Genomic DNA, 21,568 nt, shown 5'->3' on the forward strand with positions numbered 1-21,568 from the left:
GTACATGATTTTCCCAGCCGGCAGTAAAGTGTAAAGCACAACTGCAATGCAGGCTCATCCTCATTAATCACAGCACAGATACTGCTCCTAAGCGCACATATGCAAAGTTAACTGAGGCACAGAATAGGCATCAGTTAACTTTTTATGACGGTCATTTCGTGCTAAACGATAAATCAAAAGCATTTATGCATTAGTTATTCATATACCATTTTTGGTTGTCTTTCCACTGTAGTAGTCAAATATGCCCAATAGTCAAGTATGCATGATAAGGAAACCCTTTTTTTAAATTCGGAGGAAAATATGCACATGCACTAGACTAAATGATAAGCCTCCTTTATGACTGTATCTGCTTCATTTTTTCTTTTCTTTTATTTATTTATTTTTTTTTGTTGTTGTTTTTTCCCCCCACCACGGCCACATGAAGGAGACACATCCAATCATGCATCCTGTGAAAAGCGATCCTGAGCCTACACCCAGCCGGATCTGCTGTGCTGACGTGTCGGCTCCTGCTGCCCAGTGCTCATGCTCCAGCAGCAGCAGCGGAGTCAATCCGGAGTCAAACAGAAACTGCCAGCATGGCAGCAAAACACGTTTACCGACAGGGCTTTTTATTACTTTTATTTAACTTTATGTCAGCCGCAGCCCTGGAGAGAAGGTTCTCCGACATTAAGAGATGCGCCGATAAGGAGTGCAGCAGTAAGTCCGCTGGCTTTCCAACTATTATCTCAGGGGGGCTTCTCTGATGCGTCTTCGCACCATCCCGATACTACAGCCATAAACTGCCTTTATCTCTTGACCTGTTGCCGGTCGATATTTGCGACCTTGATCTCCTCTTGCAATGTTGTGATGCTGTTTACATGTGTGATGCCCTGTGAAAACAGGACAAGGAAACATTAACATTAATCATTTGGCTGGGTAGGATTACTGGTTTCGATGCAGCCCATGTTGGCTGGGTGCCTGTCAGCTTCGGCCTGCCTCGCTCCCGGATAGTGGAAGCTAAGGTTAGCAGCTAATTAGCCACCGGCCGGCTCCCTCTGCTAATGTTCGGGGTAAAGGTGATAGGTGAAGTTAAAGCCACGGTGTTTATAGTGTTCAGCCACATTTGCCTCACTCTCATGTGGATTTGTGGGATTGGGCTGCTTTGCCACAAATCAATATGCTTCTGTAACGCTTCTAGCTAGCAAAGTTTACATTTTTACCCTGCCTCCTGACTCTTAACCTCTACATTCAGTGCAAGACTTAATAAAGGACACGCAGGAGTTTTACTTACAATACAGAATATTCATTTAGCAATTGTTAACCACAACCTCAAAGTCATCTATAGGTGATAAGAACGTATTTTTATTGTTGACTTATCATCAGGGGGAGCTAATTTTGACTCATAAAACAGTAAATATCACACACTGTAACTCATAAAACACAAGTCAGAGCTGAAACTCAGCCACTCAGGAAGAAGTCTGAGTGAAATACAAAATTTAAGACAGTGGTTAGTAGCTAATACTTGAATCATAGTTAAAGCTTCACCTTTTCTGCTTTTTGTGCATCAGTTTTGGGCTTATTTTTCTAATGCACGTGTTGTTAAAGTGGCAACATACATTTCTGTTATTTAGCTTTACATCAGTTAAGTATGTTGTAGTTAAAATGTAGTTGTCCAGTGAGATGTGTGGAATAAATACCTAACAACATAACAGGAGAAAACTGCCGACAGATAAGTACAAGAATTACTGACCCTGTATGCTATCATCCCTCTTGTTGACTGATATGCACATTCAGCTGTAAGTATTAGTTATTGTTAATGTTAAGATGTCTTTGTTTCTCTGACACAACAGGCTGTAGGAAATGACAACAAACCAAAATTACTGGTTTCAGCTAAGGGTCAATGCTTAGTATAAACATCAGCTTTAGCCCGGTGTTTTACATCTGGTGCATCCAAGAACCCATCCATCCAGTTTCTTCTGCATATCCAATTCAGGGTCATATTTGGGGTGCAGTCCATTCCAGATGGTCTATCGGAGGCCTGACGAACCATTCACACTTATGGCCAATATAGAATCACCAAGTGGTTTACATGTTGGCTTGTCAAGCAAAAGATTGCTGGTTCGATTCTAGCCTGAGACGCAAATAAACCTGGGGGTTTCTGTCATCAGGAAGTAGTTTCTAGAAAACTCACCGGACAATATGAAAGCACCACACAGCGGCCTTAGCCTGCAGTGGATTCAAACTCAGCTTCTTGGTGTGAGGTGACTTGAACTAAGCCCAAAACAAATAAAATCTTTGAATAAGTCATTCTTACCCTTTGTTTTTTGTTTTGTTTTTTTTCAGTGCTGCTGTGTCGGGGGAAAGCTGTGAATGATTTCTCAGGACCTGATTGTCGGTTCTTGTCTTTCAAGAAATCTGAAACCGTCTATGTATATTACAAGCTGTCAGGAAGAAGGCCTGACATATGGGCTGGAAGTGTAAGTATACTATAGCACATATTTATTGAGCTCTGGATTTAATTTGTGTAGTTAAAATCCTGAACATGTTCACTCTCAATAGGTTGGAAGCAACTTTGGCTATTTCCCAAAAGACCTTCTGGCAGTTAACCACATTTATACTGATAAAGAATATGAAGTTCCAGCTGAGGTATGGAAATATATAAGAAGATAATCCACGTGTGACTACCACAGATAGTAAGATGTAATTTTTAAAATTTTTTTATCTCTTCTCAGGAAACAGATTTTGTCTGTTTTGACACTGGATTTGACAAGTTTGATAATTATGATGTAGATTTGCTCCTTGGCTTGTCAGCAGAGGAGAATGATAGCGAAAACAACAAAACATCTTACCAAGTCCAAGCAGCAGAAGCAATAGAAACAGGAGAAGAATTAGCTCAGAATGGAAAAAAAACTGAGCATCATGATAACTTGGAGGAGCTTCATAAAGCCCCTGATGATCAAAGTGCCTCTTCAGCCGTTCTTGATCAGTCAGCTGAACCACCTTTACAAAACATAATGGAGTCCAATGCAGAAGTTGCACGTGATGCTACAGAAGCTGAAGAGGTTAAGGAAAAACATGTACCAGAGTCTGTCCCTGAAAACTTGTCAGAAAAGAGTGAAACCAAAGATACACCCGCAAAATCGGAAGTGGAGTCTGTGCCCAAAGATGATTTTGTTTCAGAAAGCGAACCAGTCTCGTCTTCTGAAGGAGTTCAAATCCCTGAGTTGAAAACGACCATTGGTTCAACTTTTGATGCCATCGTCACCGATGAAGAAATCACCGAGAAAATTACCCCTTATGAAGAAGAGGAGGAGAGTGTAGACGTGGAAAACCATCCAGAAAGTGGCACTAATGTTAAAGAAGAAACTCCACTGTTCTCTTTTTCAGAAGACTCCATCAACACTCAACCATCTGTGGAAATCCCCAAGTTAAAAACGACCCTTGGGACAACTTTCGATGCTGTGATCACAGATGAAGACACCACCAAGAAAGTTACCCCGTATACAGAGGAGGACAGTGAAGATGTGGAAGATCATCCCGAAAATAATACTGATACTAAAGAGGAAACTCCACTGCTGTCTTTTTCAGAAGAATCCGTCAACACTCCAGCATCTGACTCTATTAAAAAGCCTGAAACTCCACCAGCAACACCTGAGGATAAACCAAAGACAGCAGAGGAGAAGAACGTGTGGACATCACTCGGAGATGCTGTGTTTTCAGCTGTCACTGGAGTAGACACAACCACACAAGAAGTGAATTCAGAAGAAGAAGAAGATGATGATGAGCGAGTGCCAATCCCTAAGTTAAAAACTACCCTTGGGACAACTTTTGATGCTGTTGTAACAGATGAAGAAAGCACCAAGAAAGTTACACCAAATCCAGAAGACGACAGTGAGGATGTGGAAGATCAGCCCAAAAATAATAGTGATACTAAAGAGGAAACGCCACTGCTGTCTTTTTCAGGAGAATCCTCTAACACTCCAACACCGGAGTCTCCTAAAAATCCTGAAAGTCTGCCATTGACACCTGAGGATAGACCAAAGACAGCAGAGGAGAAGAATATGTGGACATCACTCGGAGACGCTGTGTTTTCAGCTGTCACTGGAGTAGACATGACAGCAAAAAAAGTGAATGAAGAGGAAGATGAGGACGAGGAAGACGAGGAGGAAGAGGATGTAAAAACCCATGATGAATCACTCTCGGTAAAATCCCCAAAGGACCCAGAGAACATGGAGCCAGTTCTTCAAGATTCTTTGAATTCTACATCTGATAGTTCTGATGTGAAAGAAAGCACCAGTGACTCAGAGAAAGTTTTGTCTGATAAGAATGAAAATGATGTAGAAGTCACTGGACATAAGGAAGCTCAGGATGAAACCAAAAAATCAGCAGAGGATCAAATAGAGCATCTAACGGAGCGGATGAGAATATCCACGGAGCCACTGCCACAAGATAATAATTTAGACAACCATGAGGCTGATGTAACACATATAAAAACCACACATGAAGCCACTGAAGACAAAGACGAGCAGGAGGTGCCCAAGGATTCAGACATCACTGAAGACAAACACGAGCAGGAGGTGCCTAAGGATTCAGAGATTGCTGAAGACAAAGACGAGCCGGAGGTGCCCAAGGATTCAGAGGCCACTGAAGACAAAGACGAGCCGGAGGTGCCCAAGGATTCAGAGGCCACTGAAGACAAAGACGAGCCGGAGGTGCCCAAGGATTCAGAGGCCACTGAAGACAAAGACGAGCAGGAGGTGCCCAAGGATTCAGAGATCACTGAAGACAAAGACGAGCAGGAGGTGCACAACGATCCAGATGTCACTGAGGATAAGGCAGCAATACCAGACAGTATTACTGCTGTAGAGCAGGAATTAGACAGTGCAGTGGATGAAAAAGAAAACATGACCGAAAGTGAAAAACACCTCGACTTGTCCGCTAATGAGAGGTCCAGTGACTCAGACCTCAGAGATTATGATAATGTAGTAAATGACAGCCTGCCTAATCAGATACCTGATGATTCAATGACAGATTTAGGAAGTAATAACAGTCGAGCAGAATTACCTGTTGATGAGCCAGAGATTCAGGATGCACTACATACAAGGGAGATGATGGAAGAAGATGAGACTCCGGATGCGGAGGAGGGGAACGATGAAGAGAGAGAAGAATTACTTGAAGATGAAAACGCGCTTTTGTTCTCGCAGTCAGACAAAACCTTGCCCGAAACAAGTCCACCTACCGTGTCACCTCCAGAGCCAGAATACAGCGAAAGCGTAATGAGACTGACTCTGCTGTGGGATCACTTCACAGAGGAGAAGATGGAGCAGGTCCAAAAGCTTCTGGGTCTAAAAAATCTCTTCAAACTGGAGGCCATGTTCATGGATCTGGACATAGAGTTTCAGGCTACCCGTCAGTCACAGACGGGTACTACAGAGGACATTGAAAATGCGCTCGAAGGCATCTTGGAAGCCTCTGAGAACACTATCTTGGACGAGATTGAGAAGATGCTTGATAGCCGGGACACTAAACACGACTATGATCACCATATGGACACAAGTAATTTGGACGAAGAAACAGAAATACTGGACGACTTTCAGGAGCTGGCTTTCAGCCTGCGGCAAAAATATTCAACAGCCAGTGACAGCACGCCTTTAGCACTAGAACTGTCATCAGACACTGAGAAAGGTGGGTTTGATCAGTATTACTTGAAGTATCTTGAGTACATAAAGGCTTATTTGTCTCTGTGGTTGCTTATTCTGCTTTAAACATTGACAGTTGTGCTATTAAATATGTTCATTGCATCAGTTTATAATCAAAGTGAATGCAGAATTTGTGACGAAGCAGATATCCAGCATCTTGTTTCCAGATAAATAGATAGTGTCGTCATCACGCTAAAAGGGAGTTCAGTTCACACCCAACAGTGATGGAGCCGTTGAGATAGGATTTCTACCATCCTAACAACAATTAATTGTGGTCACAAAGGGAAAGAAAAACAGGTTTTCTTCTCATTCTCTTTGACATCAGAAACTTCCCCTAGGTTTTTTCAGTGTAGTCAGCTAGTCAAATCAACTTTTTTGAGGTGAAATTTTAGATAAGTGATCAGTGAACACAGTGCCATAAGACTCTGACCTAAATTAAAAGGAAATGTTCATAATTTCATTACAGAAAATTAAAAAAATTACTTTTTAAAAGGTAAGAAAATAGCAAAAAGGCCCAGGAGTTTAGTGAACTTACCTCAAATTGCTTATTTTATTCAAACTCCAATCCAGAAAAAACACTCTTAAAGCTATTTTACAACAATAACAGAGGAGAAACAATTCCAAACTTTCCATCTTTTGTCTCACTTTGTTTGCTGTTTTGTTTTTCTGAACCAATGGTTTCATTTTCACTCAATATACCAATTTAGGTATAGCTTAAGCATTAAGCAGATGGTCACTGTAGTGGATTTTCTGGGGTTATCCCTATCTATTTGTTGATGTACTTCTATTTGAGGAGGTCTGAAAACACATTAGTCTAAGTCAATCTTTTAGGAGACTGATAACGTGACTGTCCAGTGATGGCGCTGGGTATTTTGGCTCTTCAGTGGGCCACAAGGACAGCTCAGCTGCATGCTGATAGTGAAGAGACATAATGTGTTTCTTTATCTTGAGAGTTGACATAGGAAAGGGTTTATGAAAATCCATAAGAGATTAGAATTTCAGAATAACTCTAACCCTTTCTTGTAATGTTAAAAATAACTATATTTCATATTACTAATGCATTTCACTTGAATAATTCTTTTTTCACAAAGCCAAAATGGATTTTCATGATAATGAATTTGTCTTTGCTCTGCAGATGTCATGCAATCTAGAGGCTAGTTCTAGATTTAAAATGTTTAATCTTAAATTTAAGCATTATTGGGGTTTTCCCCTATGTTTCCATCTCAGATGAACAGGAATTGAATGTTAAAGAAGATGTCCCACACATTGCTGAGGAAGAATTGGACAAAATACCAAAGGCCGAGAGCGATGACAACCTGACAATAACGGATCCTGAAGAAAAGCCAGCTGAGGTTGAAGAGGAACAGCTGGTTAGACCGGACGTTAGCGTGGAGGAAGATGGTGGACACTTTAATAAAAACAAAGACAATCCGCTGAGCTTCAGCACATCTGATGAGATGCAAAAGGTGCCTCAAGCCACCCTGGAAAATGCCTTCGACATGGGCCTTGGTGTTGAGGTTGAACACTCACCCTCAGGTTGGTAATGTCTTTAGAGCAGTGGTGTAGTCGAATTAAATTGCAGGTTTCCACCAACAGTTATAATATGTAAGATTACATAGAGGCTGTGTGGTGTAAATAGTAATACAGGTTCCCCATTGAAATTGTGCCTTGAACCTTAGTGTGCCATGGTCACAAAAAAGGAGCATAAATGTTTGATTCCTAATAAAATATCATTGCTTTTGTGAAATATTTAGAACATGTAAACGCATTCTGAGAATTTTGGACTTTGGCTACAATAAAATGGGATATTCTCTTGAGGTCAGCAAATCAGTCACATTAAGCTTCCTCTGGTTTTATCATATTAAAGTTACACTATATTAGTTGCATATGGTTTTGCCTTTATGTTGATATTTAACTTTATTCTGTAATAGAAGAGCTTTACATAATCCAGCCATAACAAACAGACTTACTAACTGTTAAATTTTGTTTGATAAGGGTCTATGGACTCCATGGAACCAGTGTCCGAAGTGCACGAAGAAGAAGTGGGGTTATTCTCAACAGGGCTTGTTTACACAGGCTGCATCCTTGCAATGATCACGAATAAAACTGCAGAGTGGACCACTGTGGTAAGTGTACCTCCATTGCATACACCACATCCTGTATACATTAGATTCACCACTAATCTAATTCACTAATCTAATTTGTGAAATATTTCAGCAACATCCAAATGAATCTAAATCTGTAATCAGTCTCGATGATCTGACAATTAAAAACGTCAAAATAATGTCAGATTTTTCTGATCTTTCTCTGTCATGTGCAGGGAAGAAGCACAAACATGCAGATTTTTAAGGAACAAGTTAAACTAGGAAATTAGTTCTCTATCATCTCCTCTGTCTGCGTATGCTGAATATCTGTTGCTGGTTTGAATGCCGCACAAAAAAATGAATAAACAAATGTTCCCTTGATGGCTTCTTTAAAGGAAGTAGGAAAGAAAAAACTTGTGTGTTTGGTTAATAATTTCTTTGTTGTACCAGTATTCTTGGGACTGTTGGAGTGCTTGTTTATTTCCCCTTAAATGCTGCAAATTTATAAGTAAAATCACATTTTGGGGTGAGCAGCAGAGTTGAGTATGCTATTGACTCTTTTTGGTGTGGTTTATTAGATTGGATGATTGAAGTCTGAAGAAACAATTTACTCATTTAACATACAGAGGCCTCGTTATCACGTGGAAGAACAACAGCCACGACAGCTTAGCACCTCCAGCAAAACCCAAAACATTTGAACCACGCTTCAGACCAGATTTTCAAAACATCTTGGCTTCGAAGGCTTGACACAGTGTCGAAATGTCTGTTTCGAGCTTCCCATCCCTACCAAAATTTTCTATTTTATTTGAACTTAGAGTGGCTTAGAAATATTACTCGTAAATGAGCAGTACACAGTCCAGAAAAGTATTGGCCTCTCTGATATCGTTCCGCACCATATTTTATGTTGCTAGGGTAACCAGATCCGGGCAAACTAAATGTGATGAAAGGGGTTTGTTTGTGAAGACTCTGTGGGACGTGTTGCCAGTGCTGAGAGGGATTTTGATCTAAATTAAAACATGAATACACACACACTGTGCAGGTTACAGGTTTGGCATTGATCAGGTCAATCACAAATAAACTTTTATTTACTCTAATTTAGTTAAACTCAATTACTATAGAATAGACATAAAGAGAAATTGAATTTTTTTTATGGTCCTATGTGGCAGCCTTTGTGCAGTCTTGCATTTCCTGTTTGCATCACTGTAACTGTTAAAATTTCCACCTCCTATCTCTGTGGTAATAATTTGGGGATTTTAGTAGGGAGGCATTCAAAGAGCAAATGGTTCATAAGATCACTGTTTCAAGACTGGGAGGAGACACAAAGCTAGCCTCAGGGGTCACAAGCTAGTGGGAAGGGCATCCGGTGTAGTATCTGTAACAAATCAACATGTGGTTCCCTCCTGTGTGGCAACCTCTTGGGAAATAAGGGAACAGCTGAAAGCATGAAAGTACTTTCAGCAAGGAAGCATTCATAGTTCAGCTCATCAATTTTTAAACCAAAATGTTTCTTGTGAGACTAGTGTCATCAGGAGTGTGAGACTGTACAGCATTTTTATATCGAGACAGTGTCCCACATTTTAAATGACTCTAATTTACAAAAATGGACTTGTGTCAGAACAAAACAACTCAAAGAGAACTTGGATGCATCCCTGCTAAAACCCAAAGATGATTAGCAGACAGAAAAGCTGAAAAGACAGCAACTGCAATGACAGCTGTTGGAAGCATGTACAGAAAACTGTTCCATAGGACCAATTATGAACTTTAGTTTCCATTTATGCTCATCACTAATAAAAAAAAAAAAACAGGAGCCTCAGCTGGAGATGACAGAGTTAAAGATGCTCAGATTTTATTGAAAGTGACCAAGATGCTCAGCAGGATATCAGAGGGTTGGTGTGATAGAGTAGAATTCAAGGAATAGGGTGAAATGGAGGCAGATGATCCACTGTTTTGTTTATAAGTTTGTTTTATAAGAATCACTGGCGAGGACTTTTGTAGAGCCAGCCAAAATGTAGGGCATTGTCGCAATATTTGGGACAGACGTCACAGACTGTTGTCTTGCTGCTCTGAAAAGGAGGGGGTGGATCGATCTAAATATTGATTATATAGATACCGGCGTTGGTACTGGTATCTGATCAATACTTGTGTGATAGGATTGATCCTTTAGTTTATCTCCTCTGAGTATGTCGCTTCAGTTACATCAAACATTAAGTATGTCTGTTCAAGCATCCCCACAGCCCTGTCCACACTTCGCTCATCTTCCTTCTTCCAGTTCTGCCGTAATTGGTTCTCATGTCACTCAGTTTAACACTTACTTCAGTGTTAAATTTTACTGAAACTGAAAAAATATATCCTGAACATGAAAATATTTAAGTAATTTAAGTATAGTATAAGAACCCTTTTTGGTTCACTATCAAGTCATTTTTATTTATTAAGCACATTTAAAATAACAGGGGTTGACAGAAAGCGGTTGCCAGGAGGGCACATTTAAATTCCAGCGCTTCAAAAAAAAAGACAAAAAGTGGGAAAAACAGTCAAAGGTGCACTTGTGATTTGTTAACCAATTAATGCAAAACTCACAATTATTTGTCATAAAAACGTATTCAGATTCACCTCATAAATCATTACATGCGGCTCTTAAAAGTACTGACGCAGGCAAAGCTGGGTCTGTATATACTTTATATAATAGTATACTTTATTCAATATTATATACAGTATAGATACCAAAAATTGCAATGTTGCATTCCACCATCCCACATTTTTCCGCATGAATAAACTCTTTTCCCCACATATAGTTTTTGGGGAGCTGGAGACTTGCATGACTTTAGAGACTTGTTCAGCCAGCCAAAATGTGGGACAGAGGATTAAAATCGTGTGGGTACACTTCTGGTCGCCCTACATAGACGTCGGTCTTACTGCTCTGAAAGTGTGGTGCATTATGTGAGAACTCAAATTTCCAGTTTTCCCTGAACGCCCCCTCCGGCCCTCCCCCTGCCTTGTTGACTGTCGCGGTACAGGCTGAAGTTCAACACAGCCGGTGCTGAGCTGGCTGCTGGGGCTAACGGCCTTATTGTGGCATGTACAGGCAGATAATGTGTTGTTGAGTTAGTGTAGCCTTTTTTGGTCGCTACAGTCGTTATCCATAATCAGAACCACCAACTCTGCTAACGACCGTTGCTTCACGATAACGGCTGTGAATGGGATTTGACGGGTGATCTTTAATTACCGTTAGCAAGTCGTTGTTACCAACTCCTATCTCCACTATTTTACGTTGTCCATTTGTCTAACGACCGCTTATTTGTCTTTCATACGCGGGAGACATTAACACTCCTGAATACCGAGCGTTTGCTTAACGATACAGTTACTTTGTGGATAGCTAACGTGCTAGGCAGCTAGCTGATACCTGTCAAACTAGCATCTGGCTAGTTCCGTTCTTGTTTTTAAACACGAGAATGGAGAGGGAGACATTATCCCTGCCTGTCATGGAACCGGAGAACACATATGTAGTTTTTGTGAAGGAACTGCAACATGTAAGTATTCATTACAGTATTTAAAAAAAAAAAATGCCAGACTGACACCTATATGAATATTATTATTTACGCTGTCACGGCCTGTGGGGTTAACCATGACGTGTTAATTAGCAGGTGGCTGATGGATAATGGTTCCTTGTCCTAAATCTACTCACCAAACTTGCCTTTAGCATTAGCAGCAGTCGACCGGGTCTTGTATATTTGATTGAAGACCTTTCACTGTCCTGTGCCCTTTTCATTGCTGTCTAACTTTTCTTACAGCCCAGCCTTTGTTGAATTTGTATTGAACATTTAGAACTGAAAAGCAGTAAATTGAAGAGAGGCTTTTAATATTTGCCATTAGTGTTAAGGCAGCTGTAATCCCTGTATTTTATTAGAGCCACGGAGTGAGAGCATGTATGTGTTTGCTACTGTTGTCTCATGGGGAGTTCAAAGGTTTCTTTGTGATTGGACTAATATGCTCGGTTTGGTATGACTGGGCATAAATGAAGCTAGTTTAACTATAAAGTGAAACCCACCTAGCTTGTGAAAGAGAAAAGCTTGTAGTATGAATTGCTCCCTAATCAAGTAATGTATGAAATGCTACATCACTTCAAAATGTATGTATAGAACAATGTAGAAAAACATGTTATTTTTATGTTAATAAATAACCAACAGAATTATTTTGGTGACTAAACTGAGAGTGTAGACTAATCTTTTTGTGTTTTTATATCGATCCTGTGTCCTTTATCACATACACTCAGCTGCCACTTTATTAGATAAATACTTGGGGGCTTGGCAATGTTTTCCAGTTTTCTGTTATAAATGGTAAATGGCCTGTATTTGTATAGCGCTTTACTAGCCCCTAAGGACCCCAAAGCGCTTTACACAACCAGTCATCCACCCATTCACACACACATTCACACACTGGTTGTCCAATCCTGCTGAGCCCATGTCAGTCATATCATTAGTTTCCTGTTCTAGCTTACAAGAGTGGCACTTCTGCTGCTGCAGTAGCCTTTCAGCCTTAAGATTCGTTGTGGGACAGAGATGCTCTTCTTGCTAATCTTGGTTGTAATGAGTGCTTATTTGAGTTACAGATGACTCTTTACTGAAGTGTCATAGTTTGGTAAATGTATGCACAGTGTCTTAGTCTAACGGTAGATTTAATTTGATGTTTAATCAGAGCTCCTGCAGTGTTTTTATTGTATATTGTAGAGTTTGTTTTTCCATTGGGCTTTTTTGTTTATTTATTTTACAGCCAGATTTATAGTCATAATTATTTTTGATACATTTTGAAACATGGTAACTCTCTTGTCTCTTTTTAATTAAGTGTCTTTGAGCTAAATAAAAAAAAAAAACAAAAAAAACATTTTTGTAAACCAAAGTATTCATGCCATAGCCTGAACTTAGGCTTTTACTGAGAGGAAAAAGTGATGTTGTGATAGGCAAAATGAGAATATGAAAGGAAAAGTGCAATCAAGTTATAAGACAAAATAAGAGCATCACTATGAAAATAATTTTCAATCAATTTCTTTTTCAATCTTCTTTTCACCACTGTTGAAAGCTGTGTTTGTAACTAGAAATCGATATAATTGAATTGCATAGTGCTAGTTTAACCATCTGTTTCCAGTTTAATTTCGTTCTCCAGAGTTAAAGCTGTGGTTGTGGGGTTTTTTTTTTTTGTCTCTTCAGATGATTTCATTGCTGCCAGAAGAGTGGAAGCCAGGAGAAACTTTGTTTGGCTGTCCTTGGGAAGCTGTTGTCATCACTGCTTTGGTTGGAGTATTGACCTTCACCCTCTTCTTCTGGAGGACTGTGCTGGCAGTAAGTGTTGTGATATTGCTGCTCTGTTTATTTGGCGCCAGTAAAATGCCAATATTATTTGTATGAGCTTTGATTTAATAAGGCTTTGTATCCCCCTGGGTTATACTCCCATTGGATTGAATTATACACAGTATAAAATCTTCCATATTTAGGTCATTGTTGGATGATATTATACACTGTAAGATTTAAAATTGATTTTTTAATTTTATTTTTAAAGATAAAGAAGAAAGAGTACCTCGGTAAGTTTTCAGTTATAATTTTTGCACAACATGACAAAATGCATATGTGTACGGGCTCATTGATTGTGTGCTTTGTGTTATGGGAAAAGTGGATGAAAAAAGACTCAGAGAGCAAATCCAGGTGCACAAAAAGGAAAAGGATGAAGCTCTTGCCAAAATGGCTGAACTCCAGAAACAGGTGAGCCCCAGAAAGAGAAATGTTGTTGAGTTTCTCCTGGACAAAAACAAACAAAACACATCTGATTCATGTTTTCTTCTTTTTGTAAAAGACTGAACAACTGAAAGAAAATCAAAAACAGTCAAAGGAAACTGTTAGTTGTGCAGTGAAAAAGATGCAAGAGCTAGAGGTAAGCAGTAAGAGTCTTTCTCATATGTATTTAGTCTTACGTAACCGGGTTGAATCTTTGTTGACACTCAGTTATTTGTTGAAGGGTTGTCGTTAATTTTTTTTCGTTACTGTTTGCAGAGTAAAGTCTTACAGGCTGAAACATTGAATAAACAGATGGCAGAGGAAAAGGACAAATACGCACAGCTACTGGAGGAAGAGCGTGCAAACACTCTCCAAAATGAAACAAGAGTAAGTGTTTCATTTGCTTTCTGCTCGTTGTTATTTGCGTTCTTTTCGCTGATTCATGCTGCAATTATTTATTTATTTATTTTTAACAGATTGAGAAATTAGAGAAGTTAAACGAGAAGCTACAAGCTAACAGGAAAAAGATGCAGGAAGCGCACTCTAAGGTACAAATCCTTTTGGGATATTTTTTTTGCAAACGCCGTAGTGTTACTGTGACCTTTTAGCTTTAATTTATCTTATAAACGGTTTTCTTTCATCCATAGACTACTGTTCTCCTGGATGAAGCCAAGATTCGGGAAGATGCCCGAAACGTTCAACAAAAATGTCTTGAGAAAGAGTTTGCTGCGTTAAAGGACGAGAACAAAACAGTAAGACAGATATGGATATTTCTCTTTTATATTGTCATTAATCTGAATATCTAATCAGATTTAATTTATGCTTTTTACTCTGTCTCTTCTAACAGCTGAAGGTCACCATTAAAAGCTGGGAGGAAAAACACACAGAGCTTAATGAGAAGATTAAAGTCTATCAGAAGTCCCAGAAAGAACTGGAGGACTCTGTGGTGCTCAAAGATCACAATGTGGAGGTCTTTTTTTTTTTTTTCACTAACTACTGTCATAACTCTTCCTGATTTTTGTTATTATTTATTTATTTATTAAATTGTCTCATTCTTGCACAATATGTCCACTTCAGGTGCTGTCTGAACTTCTGTCTGACCTGGAAGCTTGTGATTTACAAAAAGGTGACACCAAAGTTTTGGCCAATGGTGAAGTAGCACCTGGTAAGTTTGTAGTTTATCAGAATATTAATGAATGAAATACGGTGAGTAGTTTCATTAACCGCTGTTTAATAATATAGTGTTTTGTTGTTCTTTCAGTGTCTCTTACAGACAAGAAGACGGCCGTAAAGAACAGAATCAAACAGATGATGGATGTTTCTAGGGTGAGATATCAACAGATGTTGTAAAGCTTATTATATTTTAGTTTATAGAGGATTGTTCGGTTTCTAAATGTTATTGCATTTTCTTGTATTTTTCCCTACAGGTTCAGACCACTCTTGCTGTAGTTGAAGAAGAGCGGGATCGCTTCATGACAAAACTACTGAATGAAGAGAAGTCCAGGAAGGCAATGGAAGGTACATTGTGAATTTGTTTAATGTCCTCGGGATTCCCATACACTTGTTTGCCATACACCTAGGGGTCATTTTTGACCCGAGGACAACACAAGGGTTAAGAAGTTGTGTAATTCAGTTGGGTATCTGCATCCTACTAAACTCCTTTTTGTTTTATTTTAAAACAGAGCAACACCAGGAGCTTGAACATGCAATCTCAACCCTGAAAAGTGAGAAGAGCCACATTGAAAACCAGTTCAAGATCCTCCAGCAGAAAAACGAAATCATGGTCGAAATGTATCAGCAGAAGGAAAATGCCCTGCAGCAGTAAGTGAAGTCTTCAGCAGATTCGAAATTGTTACTTCCTGTTGTGAATGTCTGAAAGTCTTCTGTATTTTTGTAGTTGTAAATTTTACTTGCTGTCTTTAAACCATGAATGATGATGATGATGATGAGTAAGTGAAACCTCTCATCAGTCGTGATTTGTAGGACTGGGAGTTACTGTGTTTCTCTGCGCACACAGGAAATTAACGAAGGAGGAGCTGGAGCGGCGCAGCAAAGAGAATCTGCTGTCGGAGGTTGGAGGGAAAGCTGTTGAAGCCGAGGAGCAGGTTAAAATTTTAAGGCAGCGCATTAATGAGATGGAGGACCAGATGAAGAAGACTGAGGAAGTCTACAAAGAGCAGGTAGACTGTGTGTTTGTTTGTTTTTTTTATCTTAACGTTTTCAGATTAGCCAACAAAATAAAAACATTACTCCAATCTGAATCTCGGCTGAATGGGATTTTCTTTCTTTAGATCAAAGAGCAAGAGAACAAAACTCACTCAAACTGGGTATGTTTCCACACCGTTTATTTACAGATGCGATAAATAATTTATTCAGTCTGCGTAAGATTAATATTGAGCTAAAGCATTACTCTGCTTCTTTGTGCTGCCTGCAGGTGAACGCTCGTAATGCAGAGCGAGCTCTAAACCAAGAGAAGCTCGAATCATCGAAGCTTCGTGAAAAGTGAGTTTTGGCAGTTGTTAAAGCTTCCTTGTTGTTCTGGAGTATCAGAAATTTTGTTTGTTACTCATAATGAGGCTGTTTCTATACAGGAAGTTGCGAAAGCCTGAAAATGTTTAGTCGTTACCTCACATCATAGCTGTTCCTATTACTGCTTAATGTGACTTCAGGCTGAATAGATTGGAGGCTATTGATTGTTTGTTTTTTTGGACAAACTGTGAAATTATTTAATGACGTCACCACTGGCTCTGTTACATTTTCATCAGATAATTAAAATTGCCGTTAGTCACAGCCCAGTTTAACTGCATCTGAGCTGTTTTTCTTCCTATTCACAGATTGGCTGTACTCACCTCTCAGCTCAATGAGCGCCGCGCTCCTCTCTTCAGACCAAACTCTGGTCAGCCTGCAGGCCCTCGCCAAGGTAAGCAGGCACATCTCACCCTCTATTTTATTTCCATCAGCTCAGCTGTCATCCTGAAGAACCACTGAAGATGATACTGTTTTCTGTTGCGGGGCGGGGGGGCTCCAGTTTTGCCTCATATGTGTTCTGATTGTGTATTTGTCCTGTTCATGTGCTTGATTTTTCTTGGAGACCCTGAAGTGACCCTCTTTATTGCATGACTTGTGTTGTTTTGTCAGCTGCAGTTCTTTTCTTTTGGTAAATTGATGGTTCAATTGTAACAGGTGACTCATACGGGCCCTCTCCTGTGAGTGGGGGTGCACCATCCCCACCTATAATGATTGAGGGTCCCAGGCGTCCTCCTTCTGCCCCAGTTGCACGGAGAATTGACCCGTTTGGTGAGTCCAAGTGGATTGCTTCCCCCACTTCCTTTTTACCCAAGTGGAACATCACTCTCCGTTACAACCTCATCTCTCTCCTCTTTCCCTCCTGACTTTATTTTTCTTTTCAGCTCTCTCACCTCAAGTTTTCCTTTTATATTTTTTCCTAGTGTGTATTGCATCCTGATTCCTTCGGGTACCAGCTCTTATTTTCCCCCTCCCTCCCCTTCCAGTTGGATCATTTGCTTGTTTCTGTTGAAATGTGCTTTTGCTTTTGTTTCATTAAAAACAAGATTAGATTGTGGAAGAAGATTTGCTGAATTTGTATGTGTGAATAAGTTATTCTTAGAAATCAAAGATGATTTCATTTAAATGCAAGGGTTTGGGTTTTTTTTTTTTTGTACCTCTGATTTATTAATTTTTTTTTCCTAGGGTGTACAGTCTCTTTGTTTCCTCTTACTTTGTGTGTTGCGGCTGTGTTTTCCCTGCGAAGGGGCTCCATGGAGTTTTGGTTATTCATAGTTTTGTGTTTTTCTACCCTCAGGTCCTCGCCCTCCATCAGATCCCCATGGTCGTTACCCTGAAAAACACATCTCTGGGATGGGTATGTCCTCTGCAGTTTATGCATTTCGAAGGGTTTGTGTTTATTTTGAACCTGTTATTAATGCAGTGCTGTTTCCCCTCTTTCAGACATGATGGGCCCACGTAGCTCATCTCCAGCCAACTTGGATGCATCTGTAAGTTTCTTTTTAATCATATCAAACCCATTTTTATGTGATGCCATCTCTCCTTTCATGTGTAGACTTAGAGCTCCTGCTGCATTTCCACTGTGTTTGTCCTAATCTGAAACAGACGCAAGCAGTAGATCCACAGATAAAAACAGAGACTAAGGCTGAGGTCACCACAGAGAATCCAGAGGCAGTGAGTACAGATGCTGTCAGTCCAGGTGTTGGTGTGAAGGTGTTTGGAAGCACTCCACATCCTCTTCCCTTAAGCTGGATTTGGATTTGGAAGGGGATCAAAGGCTCTTTTTTTTTTTTTTTTTTTTTTTCTCTGGGGCTGACTAAACATTTTTTTAGGCTTAGTGTGTTTTTCATCTCACTGCACTGAAAGAAACAGCAACTCAAAAATGTGTCTTGGAAATACTGGGGTTATGAAAAATTGCAGAGTACGTGTGTCATATATCAAGATGCTATGAAAGTGGCTTGTTTTTAATCCAAATAACCATGGTGTGTGGTTAGTGGTCATGTGATTAAACCCTGGCTAAATGCACTGTGTGGTTTCTGGATCACTTCACTGCATGACAAAGTGTTAGCCCATCTATACTCTCATGAAAGTTGTCACTTCAAATTGTCATGTACGTTTGTTTTCCAGGGTCCAGGATCCTTCATAGCATCACCAATCAGGGACTCACCTGGACCCATGGTCCACGGACCTCCACCTGGTCCTGCACCCTATGATCCAATGCTCCCTCCTGGCCGTCTGCCACCACCCATAGCTTACAGACCACCACGACCTGGCCCATATCACCTCCCACCTGGCCCTCCTCCTCTTCAAGGTCCTCCCCTACCAGCTAATGGACACCCAGGTATGCCCCTGCCTGGACCAATGGGAGGAGAGTTTGGACCCCCCAATGGACTTGCAATTCCCCCCAGGCAAGGCCCTGGCCCAGGCATTGATCCCCGGGGTCCGCTCCCACCGCAATTCCGTCCCCCTCCACCTCATCACTTTGGACCGATGCCTCCTCCACAGGGTACGTTCAACTTTTTGTTATATTTATAACACTATATTTTTAGGTCCATATAAACCTGATGTGGACCTCTTTATATGCCAGACTTTCTCATTTTAGTTTTAGCCAAAATGGGAAAAGTTCATTAAAATGTTATAGTTGTACTGAGTAGGGCTGTAACTAACGTTTATTTATGTAGTCGACTAAGCTGCCAATTTTTCTTTGATTAGTCAACAATTATTTCCATAACTCTTATCTCCACTTCCTGTGTGCAAACCTCAGGCTCTAGGCTCACCATGTTGTCTTGTCCCTCAACAAATTAAAATGACCCAGGAAGCATGAATTTGAAAATAATCAAATATATTTTCAACATTACTCAACAGGACCGTCAGAATAAAAATGAAATAAATAAAAAAAAAATAACGCGCAAATAGGAAACTAAAAATGGCTTTTGTCCATAAGGTCAAATAAAGATTAAATCAAAAAGATTTATTTTCTAGTCCAAAATAACACATTTCAAGATGTTTCAGTTCATGAATTGAGTTGAAAACCACGCTAAAGATGCTCTCTGTCATGACTTCAGCCATTTGAGAGGTGGATGAGTCTCTTTACAGGACAAACTCATCTATACGACTTTGCTTAATACTAGTAAAATAGAATTGGAAAACTGTCATTTCTAGTAAAACACAAACTCTGGGACATACTTAGATCAGTTGAACTGCCAACAGACAGTCTGTTGTCCTCATCTTCAGTATTCTTCGGATTCAGATTCCAATTCATCATGCAGAAGAAGAGCAGCAAGCTATTAGACATGATTCACAGTGGAGTTGAGTGAGGCCAGATAGATTGAAGTAGAGGCAGTGTTATGGTAAAGCCCGGAAATGGACTCCATTTGTAGCCGCTTGCAATGCTTAAAATTTGATGAAGAGCAGCCATTCATAAACAAAGAGGATAATAGCATAATGGTAAATGAGCAGAAAGTAGTGCAGTGTACCACATGATGAGAGGAGTTACGGCTTTAACAAAAAAATATATATATATTTTTTTTAATGTTTATACATGACATTTTCTCACATTTGCCACCATTAATTTCTAGTCATACCAAGCCAATCTTACTTGGACTTAAAAAATATATAATAAACTGATCAGAGAAGCCATTCATATAGTTCGCCTTATCAACTCTTCGGTTTTAACTAGTTTAAGGTGGCATTCTGGCTTTCTAATAGCTCAGCTTTTGGCAGATTTAGATTCTGTTTGTAGCAGCTGAGGGGTTCCTTGGACTTACGAGATGAACACACACAATGCTTATCTCTTATTAAATAATGCCAACTTTATGCTTCCCTTCTAAAAATGGCAAATAACATAATCTGCTGCAGTGGTTTTCATCCTGGCTGACTAACATGAAACAGGAAGTGCCGGGGCGAGCTGGTCAGCAGTAGCTGAACTTTCAGAATAGGAGGGAGGGGATTGTCCACAAGTAAATGAAATGCAGATGCTAATGTGGTGCTGATTTAAAAATGAAAAGAAAAAAATTGAGTTGCAGAATATATTCTGGTCCCTGTTCATCTACTTGGGCTACTAAAGTCTATGTGTAAGAAGACCCTGAGGCAGAAGAAGGCAAAGGCTTCTTTATTTCCTGAAAGAAGTACAGACCTGGTCTTTGGTCTTTTTGTGTGTGTGACCATCATTTCCCTGCGATTTTCCTGTTTAGGTATCCGTGGGCCCATGGGACCTCGTCCACCCTTCCCTCCTGACATGCGCTTCCCATTACCACGTGACCACCCTGGCCAACCTGTGGACCTGCCTCTAGGTGCCCCGCCTCATCCAGCACATCCTGGTGATGCTTATGGCCTGCCTGCACCCGATGCCCTCCAGAACTCTGTAGCCGCTCACAGCGTCCCCAGACAAGACCTGCACATGAAGCAGGAGGCCCCTCAGGACTCAGCCAGGCCAGAAATGGTCAAGCCTTAAATATGCCACCAGCTATGGCAGAGGACTCAAACACCCCCGTTAACTAAACCTGTCACAATAACAACCCAGATCCAGTACAAACAAAGATCATGATTATTTTCATAGTCCAGATGCAAATGTTCTTACAGTGAGGCCTGCAGATTAAAGAATGATCAGTTATGTCTGAAATGTGAGCTGAAAGGGTTGCCACTTTTCTAAACAGCCTGTGCAATAACACTTCATTTTATGCCAGATTTTCATTTGTGTTGATCTTTAAGAAAATTATATAGCTATGATTTTTAAAGGGGCAGATTTTTTTTTAAAATGTCATTTCCTGTGGAAATTGTTTTTTAAAATGGAGAAACAGGAGGGAGTTTAGCTTCTAGCATTTCAGGAATACCATGATTTTTCCCAAAGCCCTTGCTTTACGTACAAATTTCAAAGCAAATGTGTAATTTGACGGCCAGATGTATAACTTATTTTACTATGTTGGTAGAACTTTTATTAATAAAGAATATAAAAGCTGTGTGTGGTATGTTAATACTGAGGATGTTTTTGTAGGGTGTGCGATGAAGAATATATGTGAAGAAATAAGGCGTACATCTGTGCTGTTATACAAACATGTTGGTCCGAAAGCTCCTGTTTCGTATTTACTGTCTACTGCTCAGTGATTGTGCTGTTGGTGGGACAAGGACAAAAAAGCTGCTCGGTTAATCTGATTTGCTGAGCTGGGAAGTCGTTCCACCAACATGTTAATGTGCTTTTAAGTCAGAATGTGAAAACGTACAGAGACAATGTGTTTGCATTTTTATTGCTCAGAGTGATGATGACAGTTTTTGTTATTTAATTACCTGGGGTTTCTTTTTCTGGTTTACAGCTAAAATGTAACTTTTGTAGCTAATCCAGGTCCCTCTATGTGGAGGGAAAGTGTTACAACAGAATGCCATAATTCAAATTAAAAATGAGGGGAAAAAAATTATTTGAAATACGTGAATTTGCTCCATTAATCAAAAACGTCTCTTAGTTAACCAAATATTTACTTTGACCCGCCGTGTGTCTGAGTATGACGTCAGTAAGTTGGCCACC

General features: G+C 40.0%; 1 protein-coding gene across 2 annotated transcripts; it reads left to right on the top strand.

The window, feature by feature from the left end:
• Positions 1-499: 499 nt before the first annotated feature.
• mia3 (MIA SH3 domain ER export factor 3) lies at positions 500-21,008 on the top strand. Of its 2 annotated transcripts, XM_084952858.1 has the most exons (28): positions 501-696; positions 2,323-2,456; positions 2,539-2,625; positions 2,712-5,664; positions 6,906-7,214; positions 7,674-7,804; positions 12,964-13,095; positions 13,313-13,334; positions 13,424-13,512; positions 13,604-13,681; positions 13,801-13,911; positions 14,001-14,072; positions 14,172-14,276; positions 14,372-14,494; positions 14,602-14,689; positions 14,786-14,850; positions 14,952-15,042; positions 15,207-15,345; positions 15,542-15,704; positions 15,816-15,851; positions 15,959-16,026; positions 16,359-16,444; positions 16,708-16,821; positions 17,348-17,407; positions 17,494-17,539; positions 17,649-17,724; positions 18,178-18,556; positions 20,244-21,008. In XM_084952858.1, exons 1-28 carry the CDS (start codon positions 576-578, stop codon positions 20,501-20,503), a joined length of 6,138 nt encoding a protein of 2,045 aa, XP_084808984.1. In that variant the 5' UTR covers positions 501-575; the 3' UTR covers positions 20,504-21,008. The 2 variants fall into 2 exon arrangements, with proteins under 2 accessions (XP_084808983.1, XP_084808984.1); XM_084952857.1 differs by lacking the exon at positions 17,649-17,724 and having other exon boundaries at positions 500-696; positions 17,494-17,540.
• The last annotated feature ends 560 nt before the right edge of the window (positions 21,009-21,568 follow it).

Source organism: Perissodus microlepis, chromosome 15, assembly GCF_051167445.1.
Source record: "Perissodus microlepis isolate ML-2025 ecotype Zambia chromosome 15, ASM5116744v1, whole genome shotgun sequence".
Classification (NCBI taxonomy): domain Eukaryota; kingdom Metazoa; phylum Chordata; class Actinopteri; order Cichliformes; family Cichlidae; genus Perissodus; species Perissodus microlepis.